The sequence below is a fragment of the Canis lupus genome, chromosome 26 (genome assembly GCF_011100685.1).
Source record: "Canis lupus familiaris isolate Mischka breed German Shepherd chromosome 26, alternate assembly UU_Cfam_GSD_1.0, whole genome shotgun sequence".
Taxonomy (NCBI): domain Eukaryota; kingdom Metazoa; phylum Chordata; class Mammalia; order Carnivora; family Canidae; genus Canis; species Canis lupus.
Window position 1 is genome coordinate 1,027,103 of NC_049247.1, and position 22,662 is coordinate 1,049,764.

At 61.4% G+C, this 22,662-nt stretch overlaps 1 protein-coding gene across 1 annotated transcript; it reads right to left on the reverse strand.

The window, feature by feature from the left end:
• Nucleotides 1–2,297: 2,297 nt before the first annotated feature.
• Nucleotides 2,298–20,982, reverse strand: MMP17 (matrix metallopeptidase 17). Its single transcript, XM_038574707.1, has 11 exons — nt 20,878–20,982; nt 12,179–12,311; nt 11,261–11,390; nt 10,602–10,885; nt 9,861–10,037; nt 8,892–8,991; nt 8,270–8,352; nt 8,014–8,166; nt 3,903–4,160; nt 3,090–3,295; nt 2,298–2,900 (listed from the first exon to the last, which is right to left on the reverse strand). The coding sequence occupies exons 2-11, from the start codon at nt 12,216–12,218 to the stop codon at nt 2,820–2,822; spliced, it is 1,512 nt and encodes a 503-aa protein (XP_038430635.1). The 5' UTR covers nt 12,219–12,311; nt 20,878–20,982; the 3' UTR covers nt 2,298–2,819.
• Between the last annotated feature and the right edge of the window lie 1,680 nt (nt 20,983–22,662).

The window sequence follows — 22,662 nt, forward strand, 5'->3', positions numbered from 1 at the left end:
TGATGATTCCCTGGGGTGATGAGTGCCCCAGAGCCCCCCAAGCCCCCAAGCTGCTCCCAGGGGTGGAGGCGGGAGAGGCCAGGGCGCGGCTGAGATCTGAGTCTGGTCTTGGGGCGCCGTGCCCCAAGCTTGGTGTGTTTCCACCCCCCACCCCTGAGTCTGCAGATGGAGGCCCCACCCTGGTGGGATGGCACTGGGGGGGCTTCTAGGCAGTTAGATATGATGAGGTCATGGGAGCGGGACCCCCATGGGACCTGTGTCCCATGCGGAGATCAGAGCTCACGATTTCCCGTGTGAACACAGCAGGGACTCGGCTCTCACCGGCACTGACGCTTAGCAGCACCTGATGGCCGACTTCAGGCTGCAGAGCAGTGTCTGCTGTGTGGCCCCTCTGTGGTGCCTCCAGTGCCTGAGCTAAGCCTGTGAGACAGTTTCCCCACATGCAAGGTGGGAGCCGGAGTGGCTGCGTTCTCACCTGGGGCCCCCCGTGTGGGAGTGTTTTGTAAACCTGCTACCCGAGCACACAGAGGTGTGCGTGTGCACTCACGGGGAGGTGCGGAGGCAGCCAGCACCTAGGCCTTGTGTGTGCTGCAAGTGGGCTCCTTGTCCTCACAGGTGTGGGCCTGTCTCTGGCGTCCCTCGGGGGGTGGGATCTCTAGCTCTGCCCCATGGCTGCTGGTCCCCCGGGGGGCACAGCCTCTCCCAGCAGAGCCAGCGGAGGTCGGCTGAAAATCCAGAACTCAAAATGTCTGCGTGTCTAAAGGGTGACTCAGTTAAAATTGAAAGACAGTGTGGGTCGCATCATTCTGGGACGTTCCTGCCATTTTCTTCTTCACATGGCACAGAACTGGCGGGAAGTTTTAGGAAAGAGCATTTGGCTTGAACACAGCACTCGACCACCACCCACATCCAGAGCCCTGGTCCTTGCAGACCTGGTCCCTGCCAGCTGTGCGCCCTGGGGACTGGCAGACGCTCTCTGGGCCATTTCCCCAACTGCACATGGGTCTTGGGTGGGCTTCTCCAAAGCTGCAGAAGGAAGTGGGGCCACACAGGGGCATCCTTAGTGGGCAGGAAGCAGCCTGTCCCCCAGGGAGGCCTGTCCGTCTTGTCAGGTCTGATAGGCAGAGACCCCTCCCAGCCCCGAGCACCAGATGGCAGACAGACGGGGCATGCGGCCTGGCTCTGGAGCCTGCCCGCCCACTGGCGGCAGACACATGTCCACATCCAGGGTGGACTCTGGACCTGCCATTGCTGTCTGGGTGTCAGGGAGGGATGGGGCATGAAGTCCTAGGAGACTGTGCTCTCCTCTGGGAACACTTCCACCTCTCCCTGGAGCCAGTGGCAGGGAAGTGGGGGCTGGATGAATGTTTTACCAGCAGAGAATCCCCTGTGGGCTGGCCAGGCCCTTCTGGGTCTCCCCACCCCTGCTGCTCTCTCCCTGGCCTGCCTCTTACGTCTGACTGCATGACCAGCTCATCCCTTTGTTCCTGTCCTGCTCAGGGCAGCCTTTCTGGATGCCATGCATCACACTGACAGAGGTGGGGGCTAGCGCACATGGTGGCCCCACTGTGCTCCGTTGGCAGGGCAGGGCTGAAAATCTGAATTGCTACCAGGTCCAGGTGATGCCGATGCTGTTGGGGGACGCTTGTTCTAACAAGGCCCCTGCAGGCAGTCTGTGCACTCACCTTAGGGCCTCTGGGAATCTCTGGAATCAGAGGAACCACCACCCCCTCAACCCCTGGGGCTGGGGCAGGACCTCACATCTAGAGCCATAGTGGGCTTCCATCAGGAAGGGTGGAGCATCTGGGGGCAGCCACCGGCATCTCTCCTGCATGAGGGGTGCAGTTGCTCCTCTCTGCTTCTCCAGGTGGGAGGGCAGTCCCTAGACTGGCTGTCCAGCTGCCTCCTGTACTTCCTGTTGGGTGGTTCCCTGATTTTGGCAGCTGGTGTCCCAGTTGCTTCACTGAGAATGGGCACCAGCCACGGGAGAAGCGTGTGCACGCAGGGAGGGACCATCAGTGAGCACGGGGCAAATGTGTCAGAGCACCTGGCCCCTACCTGCAGGAAGCAGTCTTGTTTCCCAGGGTGGGCCTCAGCTCCCCCACCTAGGAAACTGGAAACGGGTGTAAGGACAGGAGGACAGGGAGGGTCAGGAGGTGCTGGACAGGAACGTGTCAGAGACCAGGGGAGGGAGTGAGCCCCACACAGGCCTTCCAAAGTAGAGAAGGGCCTGGGGCCAGTTGGCACGCCTCCCCCCAGGGCCACCTGCAGTGCATCAGTGAGCCCAGGCAGAGCCGTTAGGAAGCAGGGAGAGGTCATGTTTGTCTGAAACACATCATGGGGGGGCCGACCTTGGCCCCAGCTTGGGGGACTCCTCTGCGAGTCAGAGGCTGCTCTGAGCAAGGCAACCACAGGCCCATAGGTAGGGGTGGGGCATAGGCCCCTGGGATGGGCGGAAGCACCAGGGGCAGCAGTGTGGGTATGAGATGGGCTTGATGGTGCCGCTGGTGGGCTCGGTGCAGGCTGTCATTCCCAGGGCCGCGAGGCTGTGGGCAGTGTGGCCCACCGGACGCCCTCCCAGCCCTGCCTTGCTGGCTCAGCAGTTGAGTTCTGCGTGATCCAGCTGCTCACAGGCGGGAAGGACAGCTCCTGTCCCCAGCTGGGCCTTGAAGTCTTCCCAGCTCACAGCTGGCAGTCAGGCCACCTCGGTACCAGAAAAGACAAGACAGGTGGCTGCTCCTCTGTGGCTGAACAGCTAGATGGCAGCGTCCTCTGCTGGCCTCTCTCCAGCCTGCGGGGGGCACGACCAGGCAGTCTGCTCAGAGATGGCAGTGTGTCCTCTGCAAGGCTGGGTGTGTTGCTGCAGGAACCCTGGGTCTCGCACTGGAGTGGCGACGGCACTGGAGGGGCAGGAACACTTGTTCTTGTCCTGTGAGGCCCCAGCTGTGGGCCTCACATGCCAGCGGCTGTCAGAGCACCAGGGCCCAGGCCACTGTCCACAGGGTGCTCGTGGGCAGTAGCAGTGTGGCTGCCAGCAGCGGGCCTGAGGCCTTTGGGGGAGGAGAGGCAGGGGAAGTGCAGGAGCAGACCTCGAAACTGTCCTCTGGGCGGCTCTGGCTGTGCTGTCCCGGCCGGGCGTGGGCCCCAGCTTCTCCGCCTGCACCCTCTGGGTCTGCCTGCAGGTCTCTGCAGACCAGCCAGTCCCGCGCTGTGGACTGTGGGTACCCGGGCGCCACCTCCAGCTCGCTGTCCAGCACTTTCCAGTACTCCTTGCCGCGGAAGAAGTAAGCAGCACCTGGGAGAGAAGAGGGCATGAGCTGCGGGCAGGCTGGCTAGCAGCAGCATGAGGGAGCAGTGTGGGCCAGCAGGGAAGCAGAACAGCTTATACCAAAGTCAGTCTGTCTCAGCCCCAGGGAGCCATCCGTGGGCACCCGGGGCCTCCCAGTCCTGGGCAAGCTTGGGGGGCTGCCAGGAGGCTGGAGGTTGGATGAGATGACCTCTCGGTTTCTCTATTACAGGATATTTACTGAGGGGCTACTATGTGCCAGGCTGTTTTAAGAGTTGGGGACGGAGCTTTGAAAACAGAAAAGAAACATGTGGCCCCCATCAGCTGCCCTGGGGGAGGGAGGCGTATTCTTCCCTCTTCCAGGTGGAGCTGCACCATTTGGGCCTGAAGCAGGTGAGGGACGGGCCATGCAGATGTCTGGCTGTGTCTGAGGGATGCAGGGCAGGTGCAAAGGCCCCGGGCACATGAGGCAGCAGGAGGCCACACACAGTGGTGACCCCGGCATGTCAGTGGCAGGGAGGGGCACAGATGTGTACAGCGGCTCCTGGGTCCTCCCAATCAGTCTGCTTTGACCCCCATTCCACAGGTGGGGAGACTCAGGTGGTGTGGGGCTCACCGTCGGACCAGCACATGGCGTCATCGAGCGTGCTGGGGATGCCCCTCCACGGGGGGCTGCGGGCGGGGTGGCCGGGGTCCATGCGCCGTGTGTGCTCATCAAAGCGCCAGTACAGCTGGTCCTTAAAGAAATAAGTCTTGTCATTGTGGGACCAGGAGAAGGCCGCGTCGACGCCGCCTGGCGGGAGGCCGAAGTCTGAAACGGGCCGCGGGTATCCTTCCTCTACGTTATTGTCCTTAAATACCCAGTATCTGTCTCCTGGGGGTGAGAGAGAGCGCCGTGGGCCAGAGCTCAGCCCACCCTGCAGGGCAGAGGCTCCAGCCATTCCTCTCCATCAGCCACCCAGTGCCGTCACCCCAGCCCCGCGGAACCCCGGGGCCTCACGTGTATTTACTGAGCACCTGCTCTGGGCCTGGCATGGGGTCAGCCCTCAGCCAGCAGCCTGAGAACCCATGTTCCGATGAGGCACCTGCTCCACGGACAGGGAGTGGGTGCCAGGCCCCCGGGAGGCCGCTGTGCTGCTCTGCCTCACCCACTGCTGCCACAAGGCAGAGGCAGGGAAGGCACTCGCCAGGGCCTGAAGTGACAGGCACATCCACACCTTTGTCAGCTTTTACACAGAAGCAAATATTTAGAAATTACAAGAACATCAAACTCGTATGTAAGGTAAAAAAAAAACAAAAAAAAAAACAATGGGGTAAGATAGTTTTCAGGTCTATCCTTGGCTGCGCCTGGCAAACATCACTACACTGATCTGCGACATAAGTTCCCGCACGTGGCATCACATCCTCTCCTGTGGTGGGACAAGGAGCAGCCGGTCTGACAGGGGACTGGGAGAGAGAGGGGAGGGGGGGGTGTGGAGAGGGAGAGAGGGGCAGTGGGGAGAAGGGGAGGGTAGAAGGGGGAGGAGAGGGAGAGGAAGGGGGAGGGAAAGGGGAGGAGGAGGGAGGGAGGGAGGGGGAGAGGAGGCAGAAAACCTTAAAGATCTTTTGCTGACTAAGGATTGAACAAACATTTCTCCAAGAAGACACTCAAATGGCCAACAGGCAACATGCATGATGCTCAATGTCCCTAATCAGGGAATCGCAATGAGATATCATCTCACACCCACTAGAACGGCCACTATCAAAACCCCCGATGAGACCAAGTGTTGGCAAGGATACGGGGAGATCTCCATAGGCGGGGATGTAAAACGGGGTGGCTGCTGTGGAAAAGTCTGGATGGTCCTGAAAATACCAGACACACAGGATCCAGTGAACCCACTTGTGGGCAGACACACAGAAGACCCGAAGGCAGGTCTTAAAGGGTTACTAGCACCGCATTCACAGCAGCATCATTCACAACAGCCAAGTGGCAGGAGCGAGCAGGTGTCTGCCGGCAGGCGGTGCACAGGCAGGATGGGGTCCATCTATGTGAGAGGATTCAGTCTCTGGAGGGCAGGACGCTGGGATGCTGGTCACAACGTGGACGAATGTCGGGACGCGATGTCAAGGAGACTGAGCCATCACAGGACATGTGCGGCAGGTTTCCATGTCTATGAGGCCCCCAGCCCAATCCACAGAGAGTAGATGGTGGGTGCCACAGCCCGGGGGGTCGGTGTTGACTGGAGACAGTTTCCATTTGGAACAATGGACACATCTTGGAGGTAGACGGAGGTGGCAGCAGCACACAGTGCGAATGTGCTTTATGCCCCTGAACTACAGGCTGAGAAGTGATTAAGAGAGCAAATTTTTATGTTGTTTTTTTTTTAACCACAATTAAAAGTAAACATAATTGTTAGAAATCCTTTGCCAGAGACAGGAAAGGACTGGAATGCCCGAGTGGGTGGGAAGCAAGCGGCAGCACACCCGTACAGGGGACCCCCAAACAGCCAAGGGTGAGGAGGCTGGTGGTGCCCAGAACCCAAAGAGCAGGAGGTATTGAGCCTGTCCCGCGATGGTGAGAACCTGAGAAATCTGGCAGGTCCACTTGCCCAGGTGAGCACAGGGAACGGTGCCAGACAGCTCCTGCCCGGGGCAGGGCGGCTCAGGACACGTCCCTCCTCGGCATTGCTGCTGAATGTGCAAGAGCAGAAGTCGCTCGGGAGAAGCCGCTGGGGCACCTGCCCAAGGCGTGCTGGCCTGGATGCTGCCAACACGCCCAGGGAGGCCAGATGCTGGCAAAGGGTCCCAGCAGTGGCCACTGCCTCGGAGCCAGTTGAGGAAGACACAGGCCTGGAACCGTCCACGGGAAAGAAGGAAGCAAATGTAGCAAAGTGTGAACAAGGGGTGAAGCTGGGTGACAGGTTTTTGCAGTTTTCCTGGGAGTCAGAAATGACTCTTCAGGATAAAGGTTTGAGGAAGGAGGCAGCTCTTTATGCGTGACTTGGAACTGGCTCCTAGCTCTCTCGAGTGCAGGGGCGTACTGGCCCACCTGTGCACACCTTCTTTCCAAGATGCACTGCCCCATTGGGGGAGGCCGATGTCAAGCACACACGGCATGAGAGTCCAAACAAAATATCTGTCAGAATGTGTGCCATTCTTTTAGTTTTGCTTTTTTGAAGGTTGAAATAACAGGTGCCATGTATGGGGAGCCCCCGTGTGTCAGGTTCCTGATGCCCCAGGGACGGGGACCAGACCCACTGGCACCAGTGGTGATGACTGGTCACCTCGCTAGCTCACAGCGGACAGGTGCCTGACCCTGAGCAGGGGCTGGCAGGTGACATGAATGAACACAAGAAACACAAGGAATAATCTTGACCTCCTCAAAGAAACAGGGTCCACTGTGTTGGTTCAAAGAGCTGCTGTGGTGGGTTACACATGTGCCCCAGACTCACATCCACTTGGACCTTGGAGTCGGACTCATGTAGAAAGAGGATCTTTGCACATGAAATTGGTTAAGAAATCATGCTGCAGCAGGGTGGGCCCCACATCCGCTAGTGGGGTCCTTATTAGGACGAGGACACGCATATGTTGAAACACACAGAGGGAAGCAGCCCGGGGGGGGGGTGTCACAGGCTGGCTGGAGGCAGGGGGACAGTCTCCCTTGCTCAGAAGGAAGCAGCCCTGTGGCCCCTGGGTCTGGGGCCTCAGGTCTCTAGGCTGGGAGAGAATAAACCCCCTGTTTCATGCCAGCTTCTCTCCCCATCTGATGGGACGTAGGCACGGGAAGGGCTGCCAGGCTCCAGCTCTGGGGACATGAGATGGGGTGGCCCAACCTGCTCCAGCAGCCCCTGGAGTGCAAACAGCACAGGCCCCAAGTACCATGCCCTCTGCAAATTCCATGCTGGAGCCATGGGGTCTTACAGTTTTCAAATGTTGAGAAAGAACCCAAATCTAGAAGACCCTGCCTTGCAGGGCCCACTCCCATGCCCACAGCCTCGGGCAGCAGGCCTGGGAGGCAGTGATCCTGCTGTGGTGGGGGAGCCACAGTGTGTGGCTCCTGGGGGTCCCACCGTGAGAAGGGGTCAGCCTCTAGACCCCGCACAAGTCAGGGCAGGACAGTGGCTTCACTGGGGAGTTGAAGACTCAGTCACCCCAAAACACAGTGAGGGGAGGCTCACGGCCCCTGAAACCTGCAGGGCTCAGCGCCACTCTGTCTCCTGCTGCAGGCTCCGCATCCTGCCAGCTCCCCAAGAGCAGGAAGTGTCTCCTCTGGCCCAGTGCAGGAACAGTGCAGGGTGTGGAGGGTGGAATGATGCCCTGTGACCAACAGACCTGTCAAACCCAGCTCATGCCCTCCTTGAGGCTCTTGGCCCTCTGCATGCCTGACTGGCCTAGCACCTTTGCATGGGCAGTTCCCTCTGTCTGAAACACTGCTCCCTCAGCTCGCTCTGAAACCGACTCCCTCACTACACACAAGTGCGAGCCGTGGCTCCTATGGGAATGAGGGCAGGAATTTTTGCTCATGTTGCCCACTGTGTACCCACAATGCCTACCATGGTTCAAGGACACAGTAGGTGCTCAATAAATACACGCTGGTGGAGCACACAGTTGAGTGAGCTGCCCTGTGTTCTGGGCTTGGAGCAACCACAGACTGGACTCCAGTGCAGAGGCATGCTGAAGGGGGCCCAGGGTGTGTAGGCTGAGGCCCCATCAGCGATACAGGTGGAGTGCCCGGGGGGCCTGCCCACCTTTGAAGAAGACGATCTTGTGGTCACTGGTGCGCTCGTACACAGCGTCCACGCTGTCCAGCTGCAGCGGCAGGCCCCGCCAGAAGCGGTGCATCTGTGCCGGCTGCAGTGACACCAGGTGCCCATCCCGGGTCAGCCGCCAGAAGTACTTTCCTGGGGGAACAGAGAGGGGGTGCGGCTGCAGGGGGCCAGCCTGCGGCCCAGAGGGGGCTGCCCTTCCGGCCATTAGTGGCTCGCTGGACCGGGTGGGCATTACCTTTGAAAAAAAAGGCCTCGCCGCGGATCTGGGCCACCGCGTCGAAGTCGGTACTGCATCGGTGAGGCACATCCTTCCTGGGCCTGGGGGCAGAGAGAGATGGAAGCTGGGGGCAGAGACCCGGGGGGCTGGGAGGGACCCCCCCACAAGCCACTGTGAGGAGCTGTGCTTCACAAAACCCCGGAAGGAGCCCCCACGTCCCTGCCTGCAAGTTCAGAGCTGCAGGGCCACGGACGCAGGTGAATTAGGAGTCCCTTCCTGTCAGTCAACCCTACTTCTATTACAGAACAAAAATCAAAAGCCCGAGTGCCTCTCCCACAGCCCAGGGTGGCCGAGGCAGTGTGGAGGGAGTGGAGCGTCAGGGAGCATCACACGGCGGTGTGTGGGACAAAGGACGAGGGGAATCCATAGCTTCACAGCCCGGGCCAGGGAAGCAGGTGCCCCTCCACAGCCTGGGTGGGGCGGGGGAGCTGGTGGCCCTCCGCGGCCTGGATGGGTGGGGGGTAAAGGAAGTCGGACTCAGGCTCAGCCCAGAGCCATGCCTTCCTCAGAAGAGCATGGAGGCTCTGAGCCACTGTGGGGGGGGGGGGGGGGCACGTGCAGACCAGGGCCCGTGGCTTACAGGGTGCTAGAACGGTTGTTGGGGGGCTCTGGCAGGAGCGGGGGCTCCTTGGGCTCTGGGGTGTCCGGCTGCGCCGTGGGGGACACAGACTCCCGCACACCTGTGGAGACAGAGGTAGGCTGCACTGGGCTTGTGGACGGGCCCCCCAGCCAATCCCCCCAGCCTCCCTGGGACCCCCAACGTGGAACTATGGCCACTGGGTGCCAGGGTGTCCACATGTCCTACAGCCAGAGCATTGCCGCACAGGGAGGAGACACAGGCCCCGATCCCTCCTTGACCTGCAGGCGTTAAATGAGGTTGCCCCCTTCCCCCAACCCCAAAAAACCAAACAGGCGTTCCAACCAAAACCTGTCTGTGACTGTGAACAGGACTCTTCACAGCAGCCAAAAGGTGGAATGCCCTCAGTGTCCACCAGATGGGTAGGCAGATAAAATTGCTCCCACAGAGAGGAAGGAAGAACAGCCATGGGACATGGGCAGGACATGGCAGCCTCAGAACAGGGCACTTGGTGACAAAAGCCAGACACAAAAGGCCATTTGGTGTGCAATCCCATTTGCGTGACAAGTCCAAAGAGGCACACCATGGAGACAAACAGAAAGGTGGATGATGGCTGCTGGGGGATGGGGTGGGGAAGAAGAATGTTCTGGAACCGGGTGAAAGTGGCAGATGGGCAGCACTGTGAATATGGTAAATGCCACACCAGCGGTCATAGCCTGAGGCTATCTGGGGCCGCCTGGGATTGGAGGCTCTGGGGCAAGATCTGCTAAAAGGCCTGCGGGGCCAGCATCCAGGGATCCTGGGACAGACCACCTATTCACTCACCCCGCACATTATGGGGTAGCTAAGGTGAGCCATGCAGGGTCTAGACGCTGAGCGCTAAGGTGAACAAGACAGGAAAAGCCCTTTTCCCCCAGGATCTGTCCCTAACCTCAGGGTGACCTGTGCCTGACTTTGAGGGGAAAGACTCACCGTACAGCTGCCAGATGCGCACCCTGTCCTCATAGGGGAGCCTGTAGTGCAGTGGATCGCCCACTGGGCCCTGGTAGTAGGGCTGCATGATAGAGCTTGTGGCTGCCACGTGGCTCAGCCCAATGGCATGGCCGAACTCGTGCACGGCCACTGCGAACAGGTCCATGTCATGGGCATCTGGGAACACAGGGGGCCAATGGGTCAAGGGAGGGACCACAGCTGGTCAGGCACACAGGCTGGGGCACCCACAGGGAGGGAGGTATGATGGGTATGGGTATACTGCCCTGGTCACCTCGGAGGCCCTGGTCCTAGACAGACGGATTCTGTGTGGTCACTCAGGGCTGTCCACTTCCTGCCAAGGTCCCTGTGGGGTCTACGAGAGCTTCTTGGACCCTGGGGTCCCCCCATGGCAAAGTGCCTAGAGGCTCTGCGGGGTCACTGCTGGCTCCTCAGGCTGGAATGGGCTCCCCGGGCTGGAGTGTGGAGTGACCCCACACAGGCCCCCATCTCTGGCCCACATCCATGCTTTGGGCCCAGGGGCTGTGGCTTCGTGAGCAGTGAATGAGGGCGCGAGGGTGTGAAGGCCTGCAGAGGCCTCCCGGGAGCAGGTAAGGACGAGCCTGGCTCAGCCCTGCAGGGGGAACACCTGGAGCCATGGCAGCTCTCATCCCGGGCAAGGCCATGCGGTTCTTCATCCTGCGGGGCTGGAGGGGCCCTGTGACTCCGTAGCAGCCGACGCACCTGACGAGCGGAAGGCCCAGGACTCATCATCATCGAAGTGGGCATCCCCCGCAGTGTGGTGGTCGCCAGGGAAGAAGGCATGGGCCACCGTGCCGCCTGGGCCATCGAAAGGGTAGGCGTCGTTGTGGTCAGCCTTGGAGAAGTCGATCTGGATATCCGCCGCACTGCCTGCCACCTCATGGAAGTTGAGGGGCGTGATGTCACTCCAGACTTTGAGGGCGTAGTGCATGAGTGCCCGCACCGTGTCCGGGCCCAGGGGTGAGTCCCGAGGGAATGTGCGGACCCTACGGAGTGGTGTCAGAGTCTGAGGTCTGCCCACCCGGCGCAGGCTGTGTCCCCGCCCCAGGCTGCCCTGTGCTCCTGGGCACATCCCTCCCCAGGGTCTCCCTCAAGGGCCTTATTGGGAAACGGGGTTTGGGGGATGCAGTTAAGGTTTGAGAGGAGGCCTCCTGAGTGGGGTAAGGTGTCCTCGGAGGACACAGTAGGGGACACAGAGGCGGCTATGTGAGGGTGGACGCAGGGACTGCAGCAGTGGATCAGAGGCTGCCAGTGGCACTCCAAGCACAGAGGCCGGAGGTGTACTCTGGCCTGAGAAGAAGCCAGACACATAATGCCAGCACCTGCAACTTCTGGCCTGCAGGTGCAGCCCGCCCACCCACCTCCAGGACAAGCTCCTCTTGTGCCACGTGGTGGGAGCTGGAGCCTGGCGCCTCCTTCGAGCTGGGGCCGCAGCCGGGAGGTCAGGGAGGGAACACCGAGGGGTCTTCATCAGCGCCAGGGTAGCCACATCTACAGGGGTGTGGGGGTGGTCAGGTCCCCTAGAGCTGGCACCAGGCTCTAGCCCTGTGCCCCATCCCCACCCCAGATCTGGTGGAGACCAGGCCCAGAGCTCCAGGCATGCCAGGCCTCACTGCTATGGGTATGGCCACCATCAGGACAAGGGTCATTCAAAGCATTTACTAACTACAGCAGGGCCTGGGCCAGAGTGGTCATGGGTGGGGCCCTGGCCACCGGGAGCAGCAGGGCCACAACCTGCAGCCAGCGCTGCCAATTCTTCCTGGAGTTCACAAGACACACAACTCTTCCAAGGCCTGGGGACAGACGTGCTTCATCAGCCCACAGGGAGGTCTCTACAAACCTGGGACTTGTTGCCAATGTGTAAAAGGTGGGGTGCTCACATAAACACCCCAGATTTCTGGTTTCCAGTGGAAAGCTGTAGGTTTTGGCGGCACAGATCTGCCACTTCCATGGGATAAGAATCAACCAGGACCTCCATGGGCACAAAGGCTTGAGACCCTGCTGTATGGTGTGGAGATGGATCTGGGCACAGCTGGCACCCCCCACCCCCCACTGTGCCCACTTCTGGGTTGGGGAGCATGCCGATGGGACCCTATGTGGCGGGAACCCTTGGGCCCCAGGGACACCAGGCCTATCCTTCACTCCATCCCCACGAACAAGCTGGATAGGGCAAAGGGCCCCAGAGGGCAGTCAGGGTGGGGGTGGGGGAGTTAGGGGATACCAGGTTTCCCTGGTCGTGGAGTGGGGAGCACCCATGTCCTGCCACCTGGAGGACTGACCCAGGATGCCGGTGGCCTCCAGACCTCCAAACCGCTGCATGGCAGCAATGGCCTTGGACAGTTCCTCCTGTGTCTGCAGCTGCCCAGTTGTGGAGTCTGCTGGGGGCAGGTAGCCGAATCTGCTCAGCCACTCCTGAAAGCAGAGAGCAGCGTGAGGCGTGCAGGTGGGGGGCTCGGCCCTACAAGAAGAGCTGCCTGCCCTTGAGGTGAGGGGCAGGCCTCTTCTGGCTCTGGTCACCACTAGCCCCAGTCCCCCAGTAGCCCACACGGCACCTTGTGCCCCCTTCTTTAAGCTACTTTATAGGCAGGTGCTGGAGAACCATTTTAATAAACCCGATGTCCCTTAGAAGGGGTAAGCTTAAGCAGTGTACAATCTGTACAAGTGCTCACAGCAGCCTGTCCTGCCTCACTTCTCCTGAGCCAGGAGCGAAAGTGAAATTTTAAAAAGGTTATTATTACATGTGACAAGTGCCAAATTCAGGCCCTGAGCTGCCCTGCCTGGGTGCCAATCCCACTTGGCACCTACTTGCTGTGCAACCAGGACAGCACAGTCCCTCCACCCCTCTGGGCCATGTCCTTGCCTGCGGGTACGAGGATAGCATGAGTTAGAATGTGGACAATGCTCCCTCCCATTGGCACCTGACACAGGTGCTCTAGAAGGCATGTGTGACGTTGTCAGGGGACGTCTGGGGTCCCCTGAGCCAACCAGGAAGGAGGACTGAAAGATGACCCTTCCCAAGCTCCTTTCCCCTGGGGGGGGGGGGCCCCGAGGACAGACGGCAGTGCTGACACCGTTCTTTGGGGACAGCCTTAGCTTTGTTTTCTTCAACCACGAAATGGTCAGTGCTCACGCCCACTCCCTGGGCTGTGTGACAGTCCCATGAAAGCCCCAGGCCATGTGGACAGTGGCTGGGCTCAGCAGTGAGGGAGGACCCGCAGGTGAGTGGGGGGCAAGGTTGCAGGAATTCCACGAGCCCCTTATCTCCCAGGCCTGGCTCCCAAAAAGGTAGCAACCTGCAGACCTATTTGTTTTTTAGTGGACATTTAAGAAACTCCTTGGTTCGTTTATGTCATCCACAGGGCCCCCAGAAGCTTCTGTGCTTGTAGCCCCTGTCATAGGACCCCTGCCCTGGGGGATCTGCCCCGACAGGGGGCACAGCAGGTGCTTGGTGGGAGGGGGTCTATCCTCCTGGAATTCTTAGGAGCTTCAATTGACCAGGAGGGGCCACCTTGATGATTTACATATAATTTGCATTCTCCTGCAGAGAACCAGCTAGATTCCTCCCTTTCTGGGGAAACAGAGTCTTTCCTGGGGTTTCTCTTCCTTTACCCCCCTCAAGCCCTTACTGGCCCAGACCCCCCAGTCCTGCCTGGAGACCCCCCAGGGAGCGTGTGTAGAACTGGGGCCCTCTGAGGGTATTGAACAGGACTGCATAGCAGTGGAAGTGACTTGGTCCTCGATGCAATCCAGAGACCTTCCCAGGGAACACTCTGGTTAGCAGGGCCTGTGGAGTGATGCCCTATGCTCAGATGAGGTGGGCATCAGCTGGGACAGGCCCTTCTCAGGGTTAAGATCTTTGCCATCTGAGCACCTCTCATCTTTTGGGAGGACCCCCCTTTCACATCACTTGGAACACGATAAAGTGTAGGGACAGGAGAAACATCCCATGACCCTGGCTGGGCACTGCAGATACTCAAGTGAGTATTCTGTACAAAGCATGTATACTTGAGGCTACACACGTTTTTGGGAAAAGTTTTCTTGAAAGTTGTGATTTTGCGGTTTTCTTTCTGAATGTCAAAAACAGATTACAGCCCTGCCTCTCGGCACCTCAAGGCTGCCTCCTCTAGGGAGCCCTCTGGAATTTCCTCAGATGCACAGGATGCCAGACAAGGATGCCAGCCCCACCTTCTAGGGAAGGGTCTGTCCAAGCAGGTGCCTTCCCCCACCCAGGTCAGCTGCTTCAGGCAGGCTGGGGATGAGACTCGAGGGAGGACCCCTCCACCCTGCCAGGGCTGTCTGGTCTGCAGGTGGGGGTCGCAGCTGGGTGTCTGCACTGAGCAGCCCCACGCTCACCACTCACAGGGCTCTGTGGGGTTCACCAAGGAGCCCTGCCCCCTGAACCCAAGAGCACTCCAGGTGGTTTTGAAATGTTTGCCATCACTGAAAAGCAGGAGGTTTCACGCAGTCTGAGTGGCTGCCTGTGTGAACTTGCAGAGCAAGGGGCAGCTTGAATGCAGTTGTGGACGGGGACATGCACTACTGCCCCCAGGTCAGTGGCCACTCCTGGCTGCCTGGGCTCTCGGGACACAGCAGCTGGCAGCCCCCACCAGGTGCAAGACCCTGAGAAGAGGGCCGGACTTGAGCAGCTGGCCAGGGGGCCCCCACCCGCAGGCCTGGGCTGGGGGAACATATCTCCACACTTCCCACCTGCTCCCAGCATGGACTCGCCCAGACATCATCACAATGCTGTCCCTCTCAAGCCCGTGGCTCTCTCCTCCCCTGAGACCCTGCAGTCCTAGGGGGGTCCCAGGTTCATTCCTGGACAGTACAGACTGGGAGAGGAGAGCACCCCAGCAGCCAGCAGGGGAAATGCTAAGGAGGAGTCTGACACAGGACAAGCTCCCTGGCTGGGTTTGGGGGGCACTGGCATCCGCTGGCCCTTGGGTGGCCATGGGGAAGGGAATGGGCCCCTCCCCAGGCCTGCCTGGAACCAGATGGCCTGGTTCACGCTGGGAGGGCCTGTGGGCCCTGGAGGGGGGAGGGGATCCAGGGAGGGGGCGCTAAGAAGACAGTGCTCGCTGTTTGCAGCGAGCTCATCCCCATCTCCGGAGGACTCATGCACACTTCCTGATGGCCGGGCATCCTTGCTTCCAGGGCAGCCGAGGGGTCCAGTGGCTGCGGGCTGAAAGGCGGGAGGGGGTCCTCAGTTGAGGGTACAGTAGGGGCCAGATGTTGCTCCCCTGCCCTCCTGGAGGGCACCCACCTCCAAGAGCCTGCCCCAGGGGTATCCTTCCCTCGCCCCCTCCAGCCAGCACTGAGCCCTTGGGGCACATGCCAGGCCGGCCCCTCCCTGCACGCCCACCCCACCCGCCCTGCGCATCGCCACAGCGACTGCGTCTCCAGGGCAACCAGGCTGCAGCTGCGGAGGTGAACCTTCCAGAAGGCCATGGGGAGGGGTGGGAAGAGTGGGAAGGGAGGGAGGGGAGGGAGGGGAAAGGAGGAGAGGTGTAGGGGTGCCCCAGTCCTGCTGCCCCCACTGCCCCAGAAGAGGTGCTTTTCCTCTTCCCAGGGATCGCTGCGCTGCCGTTACCACAGACGGGGAAACTGAGGGCAAGCACTGCAGGACCCGGTGCAGCACATCTGGCCAGCCTTTCCAGGCTCGCCCACGAAGGCCCCAGGCCTCCCGGCTCCTATCTTTCCCTGTGCATTCATCCCGGTTCATACGGGTGTGTCCATTCACAGTACCAACAGGTGCAACTCCCCTCCCTTCCCCTGTGTTCTGGGGAAGGGCAGCCCCAGCCCCAGCAAGGGGGGCACAGGACCCAGCAGTGGGGTGCGGCCCCCATGGAGGGAGGGGGCTGGGCTGCAGCGTTGTATGCTTTCACCAAGCTGGCACACAAGAAGTGCTTACTGTGTGCAGGATCTGACGTCTTCTCCACGGCCCCACAGCATGGGCACTGTCGACCCCACTTACACGTGGCAAGCAACAGCCTAAAGCTTGTGGTGACCAGGAGACACACAATCCCTTGGGACTGGCCCTGGCCTGGTGTCTCCCGCTATGCTGGGGGCCACGGCCATGGGTGGTCCCTTCCTCTGCACGGTCCATCTCCCACTGGACTCCTCCAGCCTCATGAGGGGCAGGGGAGCAGGTGCTCCTCTGCACAGAGGAGGGAGTCCAGGCTCAGAGGTAGCAGTGGGGCCATGCTGGGTGCAGACGGTCACCCCAGCCACCACGATGTGGCTCAAGAGATGTGGCGCTGGCAGGCTTTAGAGGTGGCTTTAGAGCACCTCTCAGGACCTAAACACTACTAGTCAGTGTGGCACAGCCAGGCTAGTACCCACGCAGCACCAGCTCACTGCTTGCCCTGCATACCTTCATTTGGCACCCCTCTAGGGTCACGTGACCAGCACCTCCATTCACAGCTCAGGAAACTGAGGCTGCAGTTATGTGTACAGCCAGTGGTGGCTGCTAACGACCCTGAAGGGAAATGAGCTGGTGGATCCTCGGAGCAGGACCCCTGTGCCTGTGTTCCTCTGGGAGCTGGTGGTGGGCAACCATGGAGGGCTCCCTGCCCCCATGTCTTCCCCAGGGGCTGTTCCTAGGTCCCCCTTGGACAGCCTGTCATTCACTGTCCATCCACCCAACACACCCAGACTGAGTGCTCGCAGTGCTGGGCACCCTGGGGACAATGAGGACCTGGGCGAGCCCTTCTGCAGACAGGGCTCCGGGAAAGAACGTGGATAAGCAAGTGACCACACACCCAAGTGACCCCAGACCGTGAGCGCTTCACGCACAACAGCGAACAACTAGCCAACAACTAGCGAGTGCTCTTCCATTCACCAGCTTGCTTCATGCTCATGACACCCCCAGGGCAAAGCCTTGTGAGGCCGGGTGCACTGCCTACAGAATTCAACCCACACTTGGCAGTGGACACTAAGTACCTGCTAAGTTAATCTTAAGAGGCAGGCACTGTTATCTTCATCGTACAGATGGGGACAGAAAAGCACAGAGAGGTTAGGACATGTATCCGCAGTCACTTCACCAGCATGGAACAGGGCTGGGACCAGTGCCTGGGGTGTCTGGATTCAGAGCCCATTCCCGTAACCTCTGTGCTATGAGAGGACGTGAGTTTCAGCGTGCAGGGAATAAATAAGTGGTGGTCAGGGAAAATGTCCCTGGGGGTGATGGTAGACTGGCACCCGAAAGATGAGAAGCTGGTCAGGTGACAAGTCCTGCAAGAGGTCACAGAGGTGGGCAGGGCATGGCAGATGCTAAGGCCCTGGGGCAGGAAGCAGCCTGGGATGTTCCATAGAGAAAGGAGTTCCACAGAGTATAGGAGGGAGGTACGCAGAAGCCGGCAGCCAGTACGGACTGGGATCTGATTTCCTGCGAGTGGGGCAGCTGGGCCGTGCATCCTGCCAGACCACTCTGTCCCATCCCTCCAGAGAGCTAGACGGGCTATCAGCTTACATGGGACAGACGCATTACCCTCCGTGAGCGAAGCACAGACTCTACACCCAGAGCATCTCATGGAAACGCAGATCACCATCAAGAGGCAAAACTCAGAGCACACTTGAACCTCGGAAGGTGCTGCACTGAAGCCCCTGCCAAACCCTGAGCCCTCTCCAGCCTTCTCTGGGAGAAGTACCTTCCTGCCAGGTACTGTTGCGAGTGATTCAGAGGCCTCACCTGAACATCCCGACAGCCCTGTTATACAGACAGGAGACTGGGGCCCGCAGGCAGGTGTATACACCACCCACCCCCCGCACCGGTGTCAAGGACCCACATGAGAGGGAAACACATCCCAGACCCACGGCTGGCTGGTGTAGCCAGTGCACACTCCGGGGCTCAGAGCACAGGGGGCCCCGGTGCAGGCCTCCCCCCACCACACTGGCTCTCACAACAAAAGCACTATAAACACTTCTCTCAGGGGGCTGGAGCCCCAAAGGCAGTGAGTGCTGCAGGGCAAGGACTCACAGTACACCAAGTGCCTCAGGGGTGGGGGCACATTTACAGTCAGCCTCCCATACAGACACTGGGAGGGGACCCCGGAGTCTTCCCTCGCCAAGGCTCAAGGCAAAAGCACGCACTCCCAGGTCCCCTTTCCCTGCTCTGCGTCCTGGAGGAGGGCTTGCGGTCTGGCCCCGGCCTGGATATCTGCAGCTTCCTGATGCCAGGGATACTCGAGGCCCCAGGCCTGGGCTGTGGCATCAGTCTCAAGGGCATGCAGGGTACACAGGCTCCCTTGGGTGCTGGCACAGAGAAGCAGGGACCCACGGGCCACCGGTTGAGACGAGGGGAGGATGGTGACTGTCACCCTGCCTGCCTCTGCCCCTGCCCCAGGAGGGAGACATAGCGCTTGAACCCACCATTGCCACTGTCTGGCCTCCTGCTGCCCATCCCTGGGGGCCCCCAGGCTGTGAGAGGGCCTGGCTTGTTCTTGGTCATCCTTGCATACCATCTCAGCCACACGCAAGTCACCTGTCTGGGTGTCAAAGATCAGAAGATCCACCAGCGTGTGGTGTAGTTTGGGGCCATGGGAACTTTGTTGCTGGAAGTAGAAGCCTGAGCAGAAGCTTGAGGGGCCAGGTGGGCAGGTCTACCAACACCAGCACGACCCATTCATGCCTGTCACCAGGCTTCCTGGCTCTAGGGCCCCAGGCCACACATGGTCACCTGCGGCTACAGAGTATCTGGCACCACTGCTGGTTTAGCAAAATATTAGCAGCCCGCCTTCCCCGTGCCCAGAGTTGGCTGGAGGATGTGACGTCCGGGCACAGAAGCGAGTGGGTGAGCACAAGCACCAGGCAGCCCCTGACATTCCCGTTTGGAACGTGCTCGGACAGACTTGGACATGAGAACAGCAGGGCAAGGAGCAGCGGGATGCAGGCTGTCACCCATGAAGACAAGAGGCCCAGGTCCCCACGTCCCTTTGAGTGGCCAGACAACCCTGGAAGGTTTCCAGAAAAGTGACAGGAGGAGAGAGAACGTGGAATCTCTCCTTCAGACCCTTCCTGATGGCCTGAATATCTTGCTAAGGGTGTTACCTACCCAGAAATAAAATTTAAAAAAGCTCAGGTCCAGAAGGACTCAAGGCACCAACACCAGGAGGGCACAGCCTACTCTTAGGTCCTGCAGGCGGCCTCAAAGTCCTTCACTGGCTGCGCACAGCAGGACTCAATCCAGGGCTTTGTCCCCGTGTTAAAGCTGGGCTGGGCTCAGGAGGCGCTGGGCTCACTCTGGCAGAAGCTGGCTCACGCTGACAAAGGGCCCCTTTTACTCTCTGGCAACCCCAGAGCTGAATATGCAGAGTCAGTGGGCCCCAGGCGGTGGACACGAGGGTGGGAAGGAGCACCCCCACCCCCTAAATCCTGCCTGTCTCCAAGACTTCCTGCACCTCCAGTCTGTGCTCTGAGGTGTTGTTCTGCAAAAGGCCACCAGAGACCGCCCTTTACCCACAAACGTGGGCAGGAGGCCGGGAGGCTTCAGCATGGAGGAGGTGGGGGGGGTGGTCCTGGCCTTCCCTGGCTCCAAGACCTCCTGGGTCAGGGGCAGGACCCTCTGTTTCCTCCCACTGGACCAGATGCCAAAGCCTAGCTGTCTCTGGGGTTCCAGGCTGACCAGCTGCCCCACCCCCACCCCCCAGTGCAAGCCACTGGGTTCAGCAGTGACCGCCCCCCCCCCAACCCTGCACACCCCAGGGGACTCTGGGGAGTCTAAGGAGGAAGAGAACGGGATGCCAGGCCTGAGCTGGGAGCACTGGATCCAACCTGCCAGCCCTGGGCATGTGGAGAGAAACCAGAACTGCACCAGGCCTGAGACTGGAACTTGGCAGAGCTGAGGGAGCAGGGCCTCTCTGAGCTGGAGAGGAAGCAGGGTTCTCTTGTCACCATCTGCCCAGACCCAGACACACGCTGCTCCTGATCATGTACCTCCGGAGGGGGAGGTCCAGGAAACCCCTGCTACAGGGGGCCCAGAGGGGGTGGCCTGAGGTGCCCCAATCTCAGGGGCCGTTTGGCTGGGAGGGAGCCCACCGTGGGGCCCGGCAGGAGTCTGGACACCCCAGCAGGGACCGTGGCTGCACCTCCCAGATGGCTTCCAGGCTGGGCCAGCTGGGCGGGGGAGGCCTAGCCTGTCTCTCTGCGGAACCTGTGGCCAAGCCCTGCCAACTCATCAGGGGCTGCGGCTGCCCCCGCCCCATCCCGGCGCCTCCGCTGCTCAACTCCACCTGCAGCTTGCAAGTGCCAATGGCCAGCACCCCTCGGGGCACCGCGGCTGGATGTGGGCCCCCCCACCCCCGCCGTTCTCAGCGGTCCCAGAAGAAACCGTCCCAACCCCACGGCCCCTTGCGCCCTCACCTGGCCTTTCCACCCGGGCGGGGGGGGGGGGCTGGGGGCGAGACCCATAAAGTCTGATGTCATCCCTCGGGTCCAGAGGCGCGGGAAGAGGCCACTGCCGCCACCCCTAGGACAGCTAGTGTCACCGGAGGGGGCGCTGGGGAGGCGGCGGGGCTGCATCAGAGCCGGGATGGGAGGGGGACCCCACCGCGCTCAGACTCGGCCACGGGGAGGCAGAGCCAGGCTGGCCACCCTGGCGGCGGACGGGGCCGAGATTCATGCCCGCGGGGGGCTGGGGCCGCTTCTCCTGCCCCCCAACACCCTACGCCGGCACACTCGAGAGCCTCCGGCTTCCCGGGCGCCCACGCTCCGCAACCCAGACCGGTCCCTGGGCCGCCGCGCCCCTCCCCCGCCCCTCGCCCGCCCCTCCCCCTGGGGACGCACGCGGGGCGCACTGTCCCCAGAGGCCCGACCGCCGCCCACCGCCCAGGTCCCGGGGCCGTTCCAAGCCGCGGCGGGCCAGGCGCGGGGGAAGCACACGGTGCCCCTTCCCAGGCCTGGGCTCAGGGCTCCCGAGCTCCCGCCAGCGCAGCGGAGTCCTCCCCGCCCCCTGGACCCCGCGTGCCGGCCGCGCACTCACCACTCCCAGGCTGAGGTCCTCCGCGCGGGGTGCGGGCGCGCCCCAGCCCCCGCGGGTCGCCAGCGCCAGCAGCAGCCACGGCAGCGGCGGAAGCCGGGGCCGGGGCCAGGGGGGCGGCGGGCCGGGGCCGGGGCCGGGGCGGCGCGGCGCCCCATCCCGCTCGCGGGGCCGTCGGCGAGCAGTGCAGGCCCCCGCGCTCTCACGCCCCTGCGTGCGGCTCCGCGCCCGGCTCCGCGCCCGGCTCCCCGCTCCAGCCCGGCTCCCCGCTCCGGCTCCCCGCTCCGGCTCCCCGCTCCGGCCCCGCGCCCCGCTCCGGCTCCCCGCTCCGGCCCCGCGCCCCGCGCCCACCCGCCGTGCGCCCCGCTCCGCCGCCGCGCGCCGCTCCCGGCCAGCCCGGCCCCCGCCTCCCATTCGCGGGGCGGGGCATATGCTAATGTATGCTAATGACGCCGGCCCGCTCGCCCCGCCCACCGCCTTAAAGGCCCCGCGTCCCGCGCGGGCGCCCGGACCCCGCCCGCACCCCACGCCTCGCGCGCGCGCCCTGGGGCCTGGGGAGACGGCCTGGGGGCGGCGGGAGGGTGCGCGGGCCGGCTGCCCCCCGGGCACTGACCCCGACCCTCCGCCCCGGTTCGCGGTCACGGCTGGGCACCCCAACGGCAGTCGCAGCGCGCCCGGCCGCCGCCTGGTGGAGCCCGCGAGCCGCGAAAGCAGGGTGGAGGCTGGGCGGGGGCGGGCCGCGGGCGGGATTCTGCGCGGGCGCACGGCTCGGGCCTGGGCGCCGGAGCAGGAGGTGCAGGCTGACGTCTGCGGGAGGTCGGTGGCGCGGGCCCCTGTCCAGCTGCCCCTCTATCAGCATCTCATGAGAGGGAACGACTGTTCTCACTTCTCAAACAAGGACACTGAGGCCCAGAGAAATGAAGTAACTTGCGGTTTGGGGGTGGGGGGCTGCGAGGTTCAGATGCAGATCCCCTGAGTTCTCATCCTGCTAGTGTGCAACTGCCCCCCAGCCTCGCCCCTACACCCGCTGCTCCTCGCGGCTGCTGCTGCCTTCGGACAGGGAAACTGAGGCCCAGACGCCTCGCTGTATCCAGTCACCCGTGGAGGCCGTGGAGTGGCAAGGGCTGGGCACCATCCTTCCCTGTTACTGTGGGAGCCTCAGTGGCCCCCTTTGCAGCAAGGAGATTCTGTACCTCCTTCAGAACAGCTCAGATGGACCAGGCATCTGGCACACGGGGACCCTTCACGGGCACATCCTCAAATTTTGCATCAGAACAACGTGGTTGCCAGTGGCAGAAACCAGCTTAAACTGGTTTTAGTCAAGGAAAGGACATTGAGAAGATTGTTAGACTGGGATACCCTGGGGCATATTGATGTCAGATAAGGCTAGATCAAGTTGCAAAAGACTAGATCAGAATTCAGTTCCTCCCTCCATTTCTGTGTTGGCTTCATCCTCTGGCAAGATTTCTCCAGCAGCAAAAACGGTGCAGAGCAGCTACAGCTAACATCCTGACACTTAGGAAGCCACAGACCTTGTGCTGTCTTTCACTGGGTGCTGTGGATTATGTGTTTGTCTCTGAGCCAAGCATATGGCCAGAGGATGGCAATGAGCTGATCTGCCTGCGTAGACCTGGGCAAGGAGGGGGTTTTCTAAAGGACACTGGAGGTGCTGAAGTCGGAGTAAGGGAGATGGATGGCAGGCAGGGCTGGATCAAGGAGTTCAGAGAGAGGCTGGAGCAGTCCCCCCCTGTGGAAGAGCTCTTCCTGCATCTGAGGGTTTGGAGCAGG

Excerpts from the sequence above, each read along its gene's own strand:
- MMP17 (XM_038574707.1), bottom strand. The coding sequence starts at position 12,218 with ATGCAGCGGTTTGGAGGTCTGGAGGCCACCGGCATCCTGG. Across the intron at positions 10,886-11,260 it reads AAGAGGAGCTTGTCCTGGAG|GGTCCGCACATTCCCTCGGG; the intron begins GTGGGTGGGCGG and ends ACCACTCCGTAG. Across the intron at positions 10,038-10,601 it reads CTGGGCCTTCCGCTCGTCAG|ATGCCCATGACATGGACCTG; the intron begins GTGCGTCGGCTG and ends CTGTGTTCCCAG.